This window comes from Camelina sativa, chromosome 20 (genome assembly GCF_000633955.1).
Source record: "Camelina sativa cultivar DH55 chromosome 20, Cs, whole genome shotgun sequence".
NCBI lineage: Eukaryota > Viridiplantae > Streptophyta > Magnoliopsida > Brassicales > Brassicaceae > Camelina > Camelina sativa.
Genome location: NC_025704.1, coordinates 11,934,457 through 11,953,245, shown reverse-complemented (window position 1 = coordinate 11,953,245; position 18,789 = coordinate 11,934,457). Strand labels below are relative to the sequence as shown.

General features: G+C 37.7%; 2 protein-coding genes across 2 annotated transcripts; one reads left to right on the top strand and one right to left on the bottom strand.

Moving 5' to 3' along the window:
* LOC104770566 (thionin) lies at positions 1,135–2,039 on the bottom strand. The gene is made up of 3 exons (XM_010495012.1): positions 1,725–2,039; positions 1,536–1,613; positions 1,135–1,441 (listed from the first exon to the last, which is right to left on the bottom strand). The coding sequence occupies exons 1-3, from the start codon at positions 1,954–1,956 to the stop codon at positions 1,344–1,346; spliced, it is 408 nt and encodes a 135-aa protein (XP_010493314.1). The 5' UTR covers positions 1,957–2,039; the 3' UTR covers positions 1,135–1,343.
* Positions 15,206–17,049, top strand: LOC104772442. Its single transcript, XM_010497055.1, has 5 exons — positions 15,206–15,466; positions 15,535–15,695; positions 15,753–16,306; positions 16,397–16,602; positions 16,708–17,049. The coding sequence occupies exons 1-5, from the start codon at positions 15,206–15,208 to the stop codon at positions 17,047–17,049; spliced, it is 1,524 nt and encodes a 507-aa protein (XP_010495357.1).

The window sequence follows — 18,789 nt, the reverse complement described above, 5'->3', positions numbered from 1 at the left end:
GTTTGAATTATTTTCTATTTCTATTTATAAAGAAATAATGTTAAAATATAAACATGTAAATATCAAAATGAAAAAAAAAGCCAAAATCCGTAGCAAATTTATGCTATGGATTTACGATAAATACAAAATTACTACTAATTTGCGAGGAAATATATCATTGGGTTTATGATATTATTAAATACTTTGCGATGGAAAAAATGTCGCAAAAGTCTTGCAAATCTGAGAGGGATTTACGACATATTTTGCAAGAAAGTTGCAACGAATATTGTACATCGAAATTTGTGTGTTTGTTGCGAGGGAAATATATTGTACATCGCAAGTTCTATGTTTGTCAATTTGTGAGACATGTATTGTGATCCGTTACTATTACCGTTTTGCGAGGGATGAGCGACAAATCTTGCCGTCGCAATTGGCGTATATTCTTGTAGTGCTTGTGTTTCAAGTCTATTGGATTACTGTTCACCAAAACGAAAGGTCTGCTGGGTTACTACTTTAACAATCATGACAATAAGTTATCCATTACTTCAACCTATCGATTGGATTCTGAATAGTTTTATATAAATTGAGATTTAGAAGTCTTAACTGTTTGCTAAGATGGTATTGGATGTTTTAAGGGTTAATGTTGTAAATAACTTTTTTAAATAAATAAAACTAAAGACATAACATAAAATATACTTAAAAAATGTTAATATAGATAATAAATTTATTTATTTTAATTAATAATGAGTGAGATTAATATACTTTACCGTCGCTTACTTAATTTTTGCTAATTTCGTTGCAGCCTATAACACCAAAATCAAATTTTAATTAGCTTGAGCTTGAAACAACTCTTGGAAGTACTTGATGTAATCATTCGGTTAATAATATACTACCAAGAATTTCACTGTTCCCTTGTGTTTTTGAAGTCTATTGGATTACTGTTCACCAAAACAAAAGGTCTGTTTGGTTACTACTCTAACAATCATGACTATAAGTTTTCCATTACATCAACCTATCGATTCCATTCTGAATGGTTTTATATAAATTGAGATTTATACGTCTTAACTGTTTTGCTAAGATTGCATTGGATGTTGTAAAGATATATATGAATTCATTGTAAGAAAATTACGTTAAAGCGAGAGTTTGTTTTGATCATTGAAGTTAAAGACAGATTATTTTTCTTTATTTGGATAATAGCAAGTAGAAGGGGTAAACAATCTAGGGATCGATGACCTTCTTCTACGATCACATAGAAAACTTGGAAATAGTAGAAGCTAGCTCAAGACTCTAGCATTTATTTGTCACATACACGACAATTATTGAAAAAAGGGAAAACAACAACACATAGTTCGTGGATATGCTTGTTAGGCAGTTCCAACTTCATTGGATGATCCCTTGGTACATAACTTAGAACATGCGTCGGTGCATTGTACAACTGCTCCATTCACAATTTCACTTGCATCTAATTCACAGAAATAATATTAGAATTAATTGATTTTCATTTGCTCCAAAAGTCTAATAATAATAATAATAATATTAAAGAGTTTTTGTGTTACCGAAATTCTGGAGAGTAGTTAAGGTACCACACACAGAGGATGCACAACCCAGCTTGCAATATTCGTTGACAGCATCACCTTAAATAAAAATAAAATAAAATAAAATATTTAGAACTTGCATAAAAATCTTGGTCCAACATTTAAAAAAAATATAACTTAATGAAACAACAAAAAAAAAGATGAAATTACCAGAGTTTTCAAGAATGTCATGTATATATCCTGGAGGACATATTGTCCCCTTAATAATTTTGCATCCACAAATTTTTGCACAAGTTTCCCTAGAAGTAGTTCCAACAAGACGGCATGCATTGTAACAGTTTCTAGCAGTTGTGTTCGGGCAGCAACTCTTTGCCTCGACTTGAATCTCTGCCATGACAAAACTTATTATGAGCACACTTAGAATCAAAGTTTTGCCTTCCATCTTTCAATTGATCAGTTGTTTGATTGCACAATGTATATGTGGAGGGTTATAAGCTTGTATTGATGAAATGGTGATGAGACAAAGCTCATTTAAATACTAGTTGGTCTCATTTAGGAACCACAAACGTCGTTTGCTACACTTATCATCACATTCTCTGTAGACTTTGTATGTACACGCTGCGTGTATCAAACCTTATCTTAATGGCAATCGAATTCACACTAAGGATAGTTTAAATCTTATTCTTCTTTTTCTTTTTGGTTAATCAGAAAAAGAATAACAAACCTATTAAAGTTTTGTGTTACTTGATATATTTGAATCAGGATACTTAACTTAATAGGGATTAGGGAGTCACTATTCCGTATTAGTTTTGCTGGCTATATATATTATGTATGTTCGTGCTAAATGTGTAATTATGATGACGTTCTAATAATTAGCTTTATAACTAATTATATACGTATGAGTAGAGAGTTTATATTATGAGTATTCTGTCAATAAAGTTTTCTGTTTCTTTATTTAGAGGCTGTTATTGGAGATGTGATTTCTAATTATATACGTCTGAGTCGAGAGAGTTTATATTATGAGTATTCTGTCAATAAAGTTTTGTGTTTCTTTATTTAATTTTTTTTTATTGTGGTTGTAGAAATTTCTAGTTATAAGTTATTAACAAATATCTTCTAGTTATGTCTAGCTGTGGCAAATTAAAAAATGAAACAAAAATCCAAATAGTTTGTTACAACGTGTTTTGTGTTTATTTTTGTTTTTAACAACTCTTTTGTTTTGATTCCTTTTTTTTTTTGAATATTACGTTGGGACCAAATGAAGGCTTTGTTGCCATGATTTGATTATTTACATTGAATCTCTATTATATTATTTAAGCAACCCTTTAAACAAATAACTCTATTTTCTGTAATATATTACACAAAATACCACTGTATTAAATTACAAAATATACTAACAAAATCTTAATATTAATTTGTTGTAACCAGAAAATGGTTACCCATAAAAATAGCAATTGAATGATTGGAATAAAATTTACAATATAAAAATAAAATGAGCCCATAAATAAATAGAGTAACTGTTTAAAAAGTATAAAAGAAAAAAATAATAAAGTAAAAACCTAATCAGCCACCTTTCACGAAACGAACCCAACTACATATTCTCACTCAATAATACAAAAGAAAATAATATCTCACACATTAGTTGATAATACAAAAGAAAATAATTATTGATTTCATTATTCATTAGCTCAAAATTAATGGTAATCTCTTATCTCTAAATACTTATTTAAGTAATGTTGTTAAAGTTTAACCTTACTATCATATGATATACTACAAAAAAAATGTCATTATATTTTAATTAATTTAATAACTAACAAAATAAAAAATTATATTAGTTTATAAAATAATATAACAATATTTTTGAAATTATTTAATAAAATTACTTAACAGATTCTATTTATTATTTCAGAAATCTTAGGAAACAATAACAACTATTTAGAACAATTATAAAAACTTAATTTTATTTATAAAACTAAGATTAAATATTTGCATATCTAAATTGTTTAATAATGATAGATATATATTAAAACTAAGACTAAACATTGCTTATATTTTAAAAATATCTCCATATACTTATTTAAGCAATGTTGTTAGAATTTTAACCAGTTTTGATGTGGTATATTACGAAAATGATATTGTATTTTAGTTAATCTAATTACTAACAAAAGAAAAGTTTATATTTGTTTATAAAAGAATAAAACAATATTTTCAAAATTATTTAATGAAATTATTTAACAGATTCTTTTTATTGTTTCAGAAATCTTAGGAAACTATAACAAACTATTTAATTGGCTAAAACTTTTTTTTATACATAATATTCACTATGTAAACAATACTGAATTCATAATGTTGACTATATATATATATATATATATTTATATATATATAATCTAATTGTAATTTTCACGTATAAAGTTAATATATACTAACATGATATACTACTAACTACAATGGTGTTAATATTAACGCCAATCACGATTGTAAATTTGATATATTAAGATCTCTAAACACCATATCACATCAATTTGTAATACCAAATCACGAGTCAATACATGTTTGATTGGATTTTTTTAGACTTTACCGAATTTATAATTAACGAATTTGATATTGTACCCTAACCAAAATAGTAGTACCGACTACGGTTCGAAATCGGAGTATGAAATTAAGTAAATTAAATATATAGTTTTATAAAATGTATAGAATAAATAAAATTTCTACTATTATTTTGTAAAAATAAATTCAAATTTACGTAAATATTTTCTCACGCTTTAAAGCGTGGGTCATTATCTAGTATTCATTTAAAATTTACGGACTGGTTTATTCATGCTATAGAATATTAACTGTGTTGGGTTTCGGAAGTATAACTTGAGTGGTGTGTTAAAATATTTTAAAAATGTTTCTGCATATTTAGCTTTTGGAATAGTTCATATCAATTTTATTATATTTGACTCTCGGGCTAAATCTTGGGGTTTATGTGCGTTGACCGGAAGGGTCATGTTTATGCTGACTAGGTGTTGGATAAAATGGTTAGGAATGTTATTGTATTATTGATATATTGGTGATTATTGTTATATATATTTTACTGTGAATGTATTGGTTTATTGGTTAGATTGTAATTAAATATTATGGGGTTTTTTTTTATCGTCTTCAAATAGTGCAAATAAATTTATGGGGTATTTAATTATATTATAAGTATTATTAAAAAAAAAATCGGGTCAGGTCGTTTCAGTTTGGTATCATAGTCCTTACAGTTCTAGGTTTGGGTTCACTAGGTTTCTGTTGTTGATGTTGTAGATTTGCATGTTTTAATTGATTATGTGAGTTAGTCAATTGTGTGTGGCATGGAATCCTAGAACATCCTATTCGAGCCTTCAATGAGATTCCACGGTAAGATGTGTTATTTGTGTACGGTTTTGAATTGTGTGTTCAGCCTTTTGCTCTTTGTAGTGCTGACGGTTAGAGGTGGAGCTGTTACTGGTCGTGGACGCGGACGTGGTCGTGGTAGGGGCATAGGCCATGTTTCTAGTGGTACCGTGGACCAGAGTGTGATGGTGGAGGGTGTTGGCGAGTCGCATGCATTCTAGGAGGATTCTATGAGTGTGGCCGGTGGTGGTGCTGATAGGACCGTAGGCGCTGAAGGGGTCGTCGGTGTGGGAGGTGTTGGTGTCGGGTTGGCCGGTGGTACTGGAGTTCCGAGTGCAAGAGTTCCAGTAGGTGGAGATGCTGTGATTGCGGACTTGTTGGCGCGGTGCTGGAGCGGTTGCAGGGAGTAGTTGATAACAGGATTTTCACCCAGGGTATCAATTCCCTATGCAGTTGTAGTACAAAGGGTTATCAATCCAAATGGTTGTTATGCTAACAGATGAGATATGATCAGAACTATGCAAGTCAAGCCAAGCAATAAATGGGTTTGATCTAACAATCCTAAAATAATTAAAAGAAATTAAATAAACAAGAACCACACGACCTAAGCCCTCGATGCAAGCATTCGAGTACAGGATCGGATGGGGTGATCGAGTAAACAAAAAGAGTATGAACAACTCGAAGGTGTACACGAAGCTGGTGATCGAGTACCAGTTCGGGTATAGGGTCGAGTTATGAATAAAAATGTAAACAATCAAGATGCGCAAGCTCCTAAGGATGGGATAATTGACTCCTAAGTGTTCCTGACCAGTATGGATGTCTTACATGCTTCAAGCAAATATTTCTTAGACAATGAATCTCTAAAATCTTGTTAAAACACTCTCGTGATAGAAACAATAAACCTTGATCACTCCCCTACCCAACTCTCGTTGGAGAAACATGACCAAGCAGGCAACACAAACCGATTCATTATTGTCAATAAACTCCTTACACATCTAATCTCTTAGGCTAAGTAAGTAAATCACTAGCATTGATTGATTCAAGCATTTCATCTACATCTCTCGATGGTAAAATACCCTAGATCTAATCTCAACCTATCGGTCTGTTGATAGCATTAAGAACACCAATCTAGAAAGAAATTTATAAATCATAAATAATCAAGCTAAGACATCCTAACCGATCAAGAACACATAATTGTCTATCCCATCCATAGAAACTTTGTTTCACTACTCAGATCTCATTGCAAAAAACATAAAAGCATAGATAAACGAAAATTGCATTGTATTGAAAAATAAAATATAAGTGAAGAGTACAGAGTAAAAATCTAAAAGGATAACAAAGAAATATAAAATAAATCCTAACAAAGTAAAAAAAGTGTTTGAGTCGCTCAAAATCTCTCTCAGAAGCTCTCGCTCTCTGTGTTGAGTGTCTACGGCATGCTAGGGTGAGAGGAAGAAGAGGGGGGTTCATATATGTAAACCCCTTTAACCTAGCTTCCCAGTCCTGCCCGAGGTTCTGCTCGATGGGGTGCACGAGGATATGGTCGAGTTGTTCCTCGGGTAGGTCTTTGGCTTGTTCTTCCTTCTCTTGAATCCTCCTCGATCAGGTTGGGGTTCGGACTGTTCTTCCTTCTCAATAGCTCCTTGGGAACATGCTCGGATTTTACCTTATTTCTCCCCATTTTAGGATCTAAAGCAACTGTTTTCATCCAAAATATGCAAATGCAAGAATATAACACCCTAAATGGCCTAAATATGAATTCATACAGTTAATGACCTAAAAATGCTAAGGTTAGGGTATAAACAATGCAAAATATGGACAAAAAAGGATGCTTAAAACATGTAAATTAGAGAGTTATCAGTAGTACCGGCTGAGGCCCAGGTAGAACCGCCAGTGGTGGCGGAGGTGCAGCATCCAGTGGCTGCGGATGTAGGAGCTCATTCTTGTTATGTCAGTATGCAGAGAGAGATGGGCTACATCGGTATTGGGAGGTTTTCGGGTGATTCTGACCCTACCGCTGCAGATGTGTGGAGGGCGAGAGTGGATTGTAACTTCCAGTCTCTCAGATGTCCTCAGGAGTTTTGGGTGGACATAGGGGTCCACAGTCTGATTGGTGATGCTCACATGTGGTAGAGATCAGTGGTAGCTAGGAGGGTGCAGCAGGAGATGACTTAGGTTAACTTCGTGGAGGAGTTCAACCGCAAGTATTTTCCTCAAGGGATGCGGTCTGTGCGGGAGTTGGACGTGGAGTTCAGTCGACTTCTGTTGTATAGAGGCCAGGCAACAGAGTCTGAGGAGACTCAGGTCAGGAGGTTCATGAGGCTGCTTCGTGAGGACTTGAGGGTCCACTGTAAATGGAGGAGTTACGCCACGAGGGCGAAGCTAGTGGAGATCGCAGCTGAGATCGAGGAAGACCTGAGGAAGCAGACCGTGGTGGTTAGCCCAACGGTCCAGGCAGAGGAGATGCCAGAGAAGGTTGTTCCTGTCAGAGGGAGCAAACCGGCGTAGAGACAGAAGAGGAATTCGGAAGACACGTCAGGTATGCAGCAAGGGGCGCGAGGGTGTTTCGGGTGCGGAAGCAGGAATCACAGGTTGGCAGACTGTTCCAAGAAGGATGATCTGCAGGAATATCATCGTTCGTGTTATCATTGTTGAGAGGAGGGGCATATCAAGCCTTTCTGTCCCAAGTGGAGGCAGATGATGGAGGTAGTGGCGCAGCCGAAGGGAGGACCGGGTGCACAACCCAGAGTTTAGTTTAGCTTTTGATTCTTTTTATTTCAGTTATGTATTTTTGGGTTTGGTGTTGTAAACGATTATTGCATTTGAGGTTTTAATAAAATGGAGTTCTTATGGACTTTTGATTTGTGGGGCATGTGGAGAAAGGAAATCGCTCGGGAGTTCTATAAATGAAAAGTTGCCAAAAATAAAAGTTACTAAAAATATAAATTTTTATGTATAGTTAGAACTTGTCTATTTTTGGAAAGGGGAGTGCGAACACCGAAGTGTTTGAGATGCTTTAAAGTGAGGCCTGGAGGTGAACATGGCAGTGGTGATATTCCGGGAGGGAATATGGTGTTGGTAGGACATTGCAATATTCTATGTGGATCACGGGGGGTGGTCCCTGTTGAAGAAATGCTTATAAACGTTATGACTGTTTGCTATAATGGCGGGGGGTCCTGAACAACTCATGAGGAGATGAGGGTTCTCCTAAGGGGACGGGAGGTTCCCTAGATACCGAAAGCTCGAGGGGCTCTGCTCCTGAGAGTGGCAGAGGAGATGGGGGTTCTCCTGGTATCGTGATCTTTAGGGTAACGACCCGAGGGTGAGACGGTATGGCTCGACGATGAGGGGGTCTGAAAGTGTGATCAGTATGGCCTGAAGGTTGCAACCTCAGAGCGGATGAGTTGGGGGCAAAAGTGTCAAGGACGTGGAGATAAGCTCAGTGACCGGATGTGGATTTAGGAGATTGATGGGGGTTTAATCTCAGATTTCCTGTTGTGATCGGATGCAGATCTCGGGGTTGATTGGAGTTCAATCTTGGGGTTTCTGTGTGTTGACGAGGAGGTTCAGGTTTATGCTGGCCAGGGGGGACCAGAGATGTGATGATTGGGAGAGTCTGGTTTGGGTTGACCGATGAGGTCTGGTTTGGGTTGACTGCTGGGGTCTGATTTGTGTTGACCAGTGGGGTCAAGGTGTTTTGGACCAGCGGTGTCGTGGTTGCGGCTGACCGGATGATTGGATGGTGCAAACCGTTGGGACGGTTGTTGCATGAGTTTTGCGTTCGAGTGGCGGTGTTTTGCAGATTCGAGGACGAATTTTTGTTAGAGGGGGAGAATTGTAACATCCGCAAACAAATTGTGGGTTTTGGGAGTGGGTGTCGATTGACACCAAGTCGAGTGTCGATCGACACCATCAATTTTGGTTCGACCGGGTTGATTTGTTTTGGCGATTTGGGCTGGTTTGGTTTAAGTGGGATGTATTTAAGCGGAGAATCGACCAAGTCGAGGGTTTTAGTGGGTTTGTGAGTTTAGAGGTTTTTGGATTTTTCTTGGCTGTCTGGGTGAGATCTGTTGTTGTGGATGGGAATGTTGTTGCTGGGAACGAAGGAGAAGTTTCTTAAGGTGTTGGAGTCATCGTTTTTGAGCCAGATCTTACTGCAAAAGAGGTGAGTGCATGACCATGGCTGATCTAAGCCAGAGATCTCTTTTCTTTTGATTGTTTTGTGTTGTTGTGGTGTTTTTCTTGTTTGTGTTGGATGCTATAGGGTTCCTTTAGTTTCATGTGCCCTTTGGGCGAGTTTTGGAACGGATTGGAGGTGGTTAGAATTGTAAATTCGATGATCAGCTTTAAGTAGAACGGTCTACGGAGTCGTTGTCGATCGACACCAGGTGGGTGTCAGTCAACACCAAGTAGGGGTCAGTGTCGGTCGACACCAAGTAGGGGTCAGTGTCGATCGACACCAACTTGTCTGACGCTTGTTTTTTCCTGGTTTGTTATGTTGTTTGTGTTGCTTAACATTGGAATCTCAGTTGCTTATGTGTATAGCCTAGTGGATGGGAGGATTGCCTCGCTAAGTACTTGTGATAATACTTACGCATCTCAATTGCTGTTTGCGTTGTGAAGGTATGTTATGTGGAATCATGGCGATGAGGAGGAGGATGATCTAGGGTCTCGGTTATTGTGTTATGGTTATGTTAGTGATGATAGAACCTTGGATAGAGTTATGCTAGGTTGTTGGATAGAATGGTTAGGAATGTTATTGTATTGATGATATATTGTTGATTATTGTTATATGTATTCCGCTGTGCATGTTATTGGTTTACTGGTTTGGTTGTAATTAAATATTATAGGGTATTTAATTATATTATTTATATTATTAAAAAAAAATTGGTCGAGTCGTTTCAAGAGTCCTATACTCCTAACCCCTATCATGAGCTGCAGCCATTGCGTGAGTGCAGGGGAGTTTTATTTTCTGAAACTCCAAGCAGGTGCATATTTTATCTTCCAATGATACAAGATACTGCACCCTTTCCTTTGTAATAACCTCGAAAACCCACATTCCAACAGCCAAAACAGTCATACATAATCCTCCCTTGAAACGCTTAATAACTCCCTTTCAACTACTACTAGAATATCACCGCTCTTGCAATTTTTTTCTTCCTCGCCTCAAACCGCCTTGCTAGCATTTTCCTTATAAACTCTAGCAAAGCAACCACTGGGCTCCCCCAAGCAGGAATCAAGGCGTTGTTCCAGGATTATGCAGTATTTGATGACATCAAACTAAACCTCTCTCCTTTAAAATGCGCCCTGCTCCAGTTCTCAACCCCTATCTCTTCCAACAAATTCCAGCACGATCGGTTCCTTCGTTCTATCCTTTCATACTCAGTCTCGAAATCCTTCACTCTGAACATGTTGCATGCTCTCCATACCAGTGAAAGTAATCTACTTTTTTCAAATACTTTGCTTTCACATCTCTTCTGATGTGTACTAGACAGGCCCCGTGATGTGCCTCTAAGAACACATCCAAGATAGCTTTCAAGATGGACTGATTCTGATCAGAAACAAATGACAAATCAGCTCCATCCTTCACTATTTCAGCTAGTTGTGTCATAAACTATGTCCATGAATCATCGTTCTCACTATCCACTACAACGAAAGCCACGGGAAGATATGGAAATTTGCATCCTAACAACTTGCTGTAAGCAGACAACCCCTATACATTCCAAACAGGTGTGTCCCGTTAACCACCACTTGAAGCTGTCTTCACCGGCCTCATCTATCTCTGTTTCCAAACAATACAGTGTCCCTGGATTGGCAAGCTGAAGCACATGGAGATACACGGGCAACAGTAGATAACTATTCTCCTTAGTCCTTTCCGTTGTCACAACTGCCAATTCTTTCGTTTTCCATGCCTTCCAGTATGTAACTTGGACGTTGTGTTCATTCAAAACACAATCTGGCAAGTCTCTCCGACATACATACCGTCGTCCTCCTTACTCAAGTCGACATGTGCTGCCTTGGCGTCCATCTCATCATCCCCGAACATAGGATCAAGGTCCTCATATCCATAAATATTTGTCATGGTTATCCTCTTCTCAAAACTCTCCCTCAGCTCCCTCATCTCATCTTTTTTTTCTCCACTTCCACTTCTCATCACGAATTTTCTCTGCCTTTTTGCCTTTCTTGATGGCGGTTAGTCAACAAAAACATCATCGTTGTCTTCATTATCCTCATATCTACATGGGTCTGTCACAGCTTCATCATCCTCTTGTTCACTCCCTCCATATCTACTATAATCAGGTTATGTCACTTTTCCAATATCCTCTCCACTCTCCCTGTTTTCATCTTCTAATCCCATATATGATTTCACAATCAACATGCTATCATCAACTGCTTCCACATACTTCAGCAGCACATCATCACTCAATGGAGAACAACGAACTTCATCACATCCTCTAATAACATTCTCATCTGCCACATCATGTCTAAGTAGGACGTCTCTACTCAGATCTCCTACTCCTAAAACATTCCCTCTGTCCTCACTTGAAACTCTTAAATCAGTTCTTACACCCTATCCTGCTACTCTGCAATTTTTTTCACTCACAACTGATATCAGCCCTGCAAAGAACCCTACTTCCACTACACCTTTTGATGATTTCTCATGTTCAACCACCGTTCGAACAGCTGCACTTGAATTAGAAGGTGGTTGTAGCCCTGAAACCTTCACCCCCACACCACTGTCATGTACCGAGCCACAAATCTGCCCATCAATGTTTCTGAAACAAACAAATAGATTAATGGTTTTATCTTCCAGAGTAAGCGATTTGAAACACCTGAACTCTCTCTTGTCTCTAATTACTTTTGGTGCAGTAGCAATACCATTCATCTGCGCTAGTCTGTCCTCAAACAAATAGCTTAACTATATAGGACATATTGAGCTAACACCTCCGTACATCTGACGAATTATTTCAACTAATCCTTCAAACATCTTAAAGACGCCAACCTAGCACACCTTCCTTGTAGTTTGGTGTCCATCTTGAATTCCCATCCCAACTTGCTATCCAGTATCCACATTCCGGGTTGAACGACAACTGTATCATCCACTACAATCACAGCACACTTTCTCGTGTGAGTACACAACCCATAAACAAAAGAAATAAAAGATATAAGGTCATTCGAGAAATTGATGAGGAGACAGGTAGTGTGTGTGTTATTGTCAACGTTTTCAACCCCCTTCTCTTCAAGATGGTTGTGCCTTTTGAATCAGGTGATGAGGTTGTAGTTACTCTAGAGTATGATAAACTAAATGGTTATTGTGATAATTGCTTTCGGCTTACTCATGAGGAGAGAGAATGTCCAGAGCACAACAAGGATAATGGGAGTCATGGTGTTGAGTTTCAAGCAGATAAAAGAGGGGTTCAGCGTCATCAAGGCATGGGGAAACAGGGTGTGTTTCACAATGATGGTGGTTGGGAGAAGCCTCGGAAATATGTAAAGAGAGCCTTGGTTTTTCAAGCTTATGGGTCTTCTGCTGGGGAGGGTGGTTCCGGTTCTCACCAACAGGAGAGATATCATGGTTCAGCCTGGGAGCAGAGAAGATAGTATGGTGCGGTTGCAATGGGGTTGGGAGGTAAATGCGGCGCTCAGACTGTTCCTGGGGATCAGATGGGGCAGGTTCCTTCCTTTCCACTGAATCGAAAGGGATCTGGATCAGGTTGGCCTAAGCCTTTATATAAGGCTAAATCTGGTCAGAAGGATAAGAGGATGCAAGAGGGTTCTGGTGTTGGTTCTCAACGAGATACAATGATGGAGGGTTCTCCTCAACACAGGGATGATAAGTCTTTGGTAGGATCAGATTTTGATGAAGCAAATGATGATTTATTAGAGGATGGTGATGCTCCAGATGGTAATCTTCATGAGGAGGGTGAGGTCGCGATAGAGCAGGATACTGAGTTGGAGGAGGGTATGGGGTCGGGTTGTAATGTTTCAAACGAGGCTAATCCGGAAGGTATCTCTACATCTTCTCTCCCGATTGTTTTGGATGTGAGTGGTGTCAGTTCTGCTATGAGAGAGGTTACTTTAGGTCACAAAATGGATGACGCTCTCGGTCTAGGAAATTAGTTAACAAAACCTGTTTTGTCTTTAGCATCTCCTGGCAAATGTTTGCTTGCTAAAGCTCTATCTAAACCTGCAGGTGATGGTCAAAAACAGAAGGTGATGGGGAAACAAGGGTCCAAGACAGTGGATGGTCAACCAGCTGGTGGCAGTTGATCAATTAAGAAGGGGATGGTGGCTCTCCCGAAACCACCGGCGCGAACGTGAAAATCATGAGTTGGAACTGTCAGGGCATTGGGGCAGACCTGACAGAGGAGTATTTGGGAGACTTGTGGAAGACGCATCATCCTGATGTTTTATTTTTATCAGAAACAAAAAAAATGTTATTCTTATTTACAAAAGTTTCAATTAAGTTTGGTTATGATAATTTGTATACGGTTGACCCTTGCGGTTCCCGTGGTGGTTTGGCTGTTTTCTATATGAATGAAATAAAATTTTCTATTCTATTTTGATAGTAATCGTTTAATTGATGCGCAAGCCTATTTTGGACAACAATTGGTTTATCTATCTTTTGTTTATGGGGATCCCGTTCCTCAAAATAGACAGGAGGTATGGGATAAGTTAGTTGATATTGGTTCATACAGAATTGATCCATGGTTTATGATTGGTGATTTTAATGAATTGGTTGGGAACCATGAGAAATCAGGAGGGGTTATGCGGTCAGCCTCTACTTTTGCGCCAAGTGGTTTGATGTCGTTTAGATCAAGCCTTAGGTAATGAAGACTGACATTGTCTTTTTCCTCATTCAAAGGTTGACTATTTATAAATGATTGGTTTTGATCATTGTTCTATTCTGGCAACTTGTTTAAAAACGAACTTACAGAGGCAACGACAGTTTCGTTTTGATAAGCGGTGGTTGCGGAGAGACGGTCTGTCTGGAGCAGTGGAGTTTGGGTGGAATCGCACTAAGAACTTTCAAATTCCGGTTTTCGTGGATAAATTAAAGAATTGTCGAAATTCAATTTCATGGTGGAGGAAAAACAATGTTTGTACAGGGCCTACGGTTATTTCCTCCTTCAAGGCGGCTTTGCAGAAGGCGAAGATAGATGACTTGATTTATCAGGAGGAAATTTGTAGCATAGAGCGAAAATTGAAGGAGGCTTATCGGGATGAGGAAGTATATTGGCAGAAGAAAAATAGGAAGTTATGGTTACGGGTTGGCAACAAAAATATTAAATACTTTCATGCTTCCACGAAACATCGGAGGATAAGGAATAGGATTACTGGTTTATATGGACCCGATGACATCTGGACCGAGTCGGATTCGGGTATGGAGGATATTGCATCGCACTATTTTGTGAACCTCTTTAAACGGTCTGATGTGCGGGGTATCACACAGATGCTTCAGGAGGTTCCTTCTTTGATCACAGACAATATGAATAGGAGTCTAACCAGGGAAATCACGGAATCAGAGGTTTGCAAGGCTTTGTTTGCTATGCATCCCGAGAAGACACCAGGTCCTGATGGGATGACAGCAATGTTTTTCCGGAGATTCTGGTCCACTATTAAAGGAGATTTGGTAGCTTTGGTGAAGGAATTTTTCCGCACTGACCGGTTTGATCCTCGGTTAAACGAATAGAATATATGACTCATTCCTAAGAAGGAAATGGCTCAACGGATGACAGAATTTAGGCCAATTAGCCGTTGTAATGTGTGTTATAAGATTATTTCTAAAGTACTATGTTTCAGACTCAAGCGGTTTCTCCCATCCCTTGTTTCTGAAACCCAATCGGCTTTCGTTTCTGGACGTTTAATTACATATAATATTCTGGTGGCTCAGGAAATGTTTCATGGCTTAAATACCAATCCACGATGTAAATCGTAGTTTTTGGCTTTCAAGACGGATATGAGCAAGGCATACAACCGTGTTGAGTGGGATTTTTTGGAAGCGGTAATGGTTAAGATGGGTTTTGATAGAAAATGGATTTCCTGGATTATGTGGTGTGTTTCTTCCGCCTGGTATCAAGTCCTTCTAAATGACCAACCTAGAGGTTATATCAAACCACAGAGGGGTCTACGTCAGGGGGATCCTTTATCTCCTTATCTGTTTATATTGTGTACGGAGGTCTTAATTGCCAATTAAGAAGGCTGAAAGAGAGCACAGGATATCGGGTATCAAGATAGCTCGGGATTGTCCCACCATTTCACATTTGTTTTTTGCTGATGATAGCTTGTTCTTCTGTAAGGCAGAGACTGCTGAATGTAGTACGGTTATGGATATTATCGGAGATTATGGGAAAGCGTCGTGGCAGGAGGTAAATTTGGAGAAATTATCCATCATGTTTGGCAAAAAAGTACCCCCTGAAGTAAGGACTCAGATAAAAGCTGTAATGGGTATCTCCAACGAGGGTGGTATGGGTTCGTATTTGGGTATTCCGAAGAATCTCCAGGGTTCAAAAACTAAGGTTTTCAGATACATTAATGACCGTTTGGATGATCGTGTGAATGGTTGGTCTACAAAGTTTTATCGAAGGGTGGGAAGGAAGTTATGATTAAATCGGTAGCTCTGGCTCTCCCAACCTATGTTATGTCTTGTTACAAGTTGCCAATGGAGTTAACGCACTTAACGAATGCTATCTCAAAATTTTGGTGGAAGTCTAATGATAAGGCACGGGTTTGCACTGAGTCGCTTGGGATAGGTTGTGAAGGCAATTTGGGCTTTCGTGCTCTGGAACAATTCAATGATGCAATGTTGGCCAAACAGTATTGGCGGTTAATTCATAATCCATCGTCTCTGATGGCTTGAGTATTGCGAGGTAGATATTTTCAAAAGAAACATCCTCTACAGGCTAAGAAGCCTTATTCCCCTTCGTTTGCTTGGCGGAGTATCTTCTCAACTAAGAGTTTGGTGGAACATGGATCTCGGTGGGCGATTGGGTCGGGATGTAACGTCTCGGTGTGGCGAGATCCGTGGATTCCGGATATTCAGCCGAGACCAGCAAATGGTCGAGGTCGGCAATTACATCCCAATCTAATGGTCAACCATTTGATTAATCCATCTACGAAGGAGTGGCATATGCCAATCCTAGAGGAGTTTCTGGATCCGGCAGATATACAAATCATTTTATCTATGGAGATTAGTAAATCCTTTAAACCGGATAAACTGATCTGGCATTATACTAAATCTGGGAAATATTCGGTTAAATCTGGTTACCGGCTCGCTCGTGATTTAATAAGAGAGGTAGAATATGGGCCGACGTGCACACCTCTTAGGGCTCCCCCAAAGATCCAGCAGTTTTTTTGGCAGATTGCTTCCGGCTCCCTCCCTGTGTTGGAACGCTTGGCTCATCAGGGTGTCCGGTGTGATCCTCTATGTACAAGATGTGGCTCGGAGGTGGAAACTATCAATCATGCTCTTTTTTAGTGTCCTCGATTGCGTTGGATTTGGGATTTGTCCCTGTTAGATTTATGCATTGATGGATTCCCCTTTGGTTCTCTTTATTCAAATCTTGATTTCCTTTTACGGGCGTCGTCCCAGTCGGCTGTCTCGGATATTAGTTCTCGCCTACCATGGATTGTTTGGTCTATCTGGAAAGATAGGAATAAAAAAGTATATCAGGGTATTGAGACAGAACCGGATGATGTTCTTATTCAGGTTGCTATTGATAAGGTATTATGGGAGGAAGCCAGATCCTCCTTTTCAACCCTTTCTGATCTTTTAACCTTGGAGGTCCGGATCCCTGCTCCCCAGTGTTAGATCGATGGATCTTGGAAGGCATCAGATCCTTTGGAAGGATTAGGTTGGTGGTTCTGTAATAGCGAGGATGTAACGTTGTTATTGGGAGCACGGAGTCAGCGTCGCGGTCCTTCACCTCTTCATTCGGAGCTTCAAGCATTGGTTTGGGCGATGGCTTCCATTTTAGCATGTGGCGTTGACTGTCAGATTTTTGAGATGGATTGTGGTGAATTACTAGCGATGGTGCAATCCCCTGATAATTGGCCCGTTTTCTCCAATCTGCTAGATGAGTTCAGTTTACTTCGGTCCTCCTTTCCTTCCTTCATGCTTTCGAGGATAATATTTGGGCTGACTGTCTTGCTCGCTCTTCGAGATCGTTAATTTCAGCAACTTCTTTTGTAAACTATTTTCTTCCGTTTTGTACTACCAACCTTGAAGTTATTTTTAAATTAATGTTTGGTTGACAAAAAAAAATATATATATAAGATCATTAATCTATTTTACTTACCTTCCATTCTTTATTAATCTTGATTAATCTCCTTTTCATTTCACACCTTTTCCGACTGTAACCTATGCTTTTTTTTTATTCCCTTATACATCTCTCTAAAGTTTTGCATCATTAATTCTTACACTATAGCACTACATTTTACAAATCAACCTCGATCACCAAACAATGTAACATCTTTACCCTATTTCATCATAGATCCCTTTTATTAATTGGGCCTTCATATATTTTAAAGGCACAAGAGCTTTCCAAATCCTTTCCTCACAATTATGAGTCATCGACTCTTGCCCCCTCTACATCTCACTAATAAAAACCCCTAACTGTAATTTCCACCTAACACTTTCTCTCTCTTTACATTTCACCCACGCACTCACATCCACTCACACCCTCTCACACCACCCAATTATCAAATTGTAAATAGTATATGTAATAAATCTCATATTAAAATTTCAAAACGTACTAATTCCAACTTTCCCATATATATATATACTAGAATTTGTACCTATACATGCGTGGAATTTTAAAATATTTCTTATCAATATAAATTGTTGAGTTCAAATATAATCATTCCAAATTTTGATTATAAATCTGTATAAATACTAAATTTACTTTACTCAGTGATATACAATATATATATTTTTGAAGATAATAATTATTTGTTATATCAATTTGCGATTTTATGTAAAAATTTTATCAATAAGAATCATTGAATATAAATATAATTTGAAGATTAAAAGATAAATCTATATAAATACCATACTTATTTTACTAATCTATATATAACATATATTGTCTAGTGTCACAATAATATTGTCGACAATCTTTTGACCTGTTATCTTTAAAAGAGTTCATTCCATACTCATATCCCATGAAAACATAATTTTAAAAGTCCTAACGTCAATGTCGATCGTTGACCTAAAATTATAGCTCCAGTTGTTAAAAGCATTTGATAATATATGTTATATTTGTTATATATGTTATATATCATGTTATAAAATTGTAGCTCCAGTTGATAATATACCTTATGAGATATGCTACACAAATCACATGCCACTTTTTATAATGGTTTACATATCATTTTTTCTATATTTCCTGACTATTTATTTTGTTTTTTAGATAGATTATTTTTTCAAAATTCTTTTTCATAGTTTTCCCAAAAAAAAGTGTGCCCCTTATAATGTCTTTGTTTTAGATCAAAACTTTTAAGTTAAGTTAAGTAATTAATCTTTTCTTTTTTATAAGTGAAATTTAATAATAAATCTTTATGGTATATGTTTCTTAGAAACTAATGTTTCACTTCAATTTTATTTTCATGTTTAGATTTTTATAAATACAATTACATAACTATTTTTTCTACTCCACCATACTTTAAAATCTTACTTACATTCTAAAACTCATTAACCCATTCTAAATTTTAGAATATAATCATTTTTAGTTATATTTTTAATAATAACATTATTACTAAAACAAATTCATTTATTTTACTTAATTCATTTTTAGATAGTTATTATTTTATTATTTACTAAAAAATAATATTATTGTTTATACTTGTGACAACCTGTCCCATGGACCCCACTAGCCTCCGCTAGCTTGCCCCCATAGGTTCCAAGCTGGCC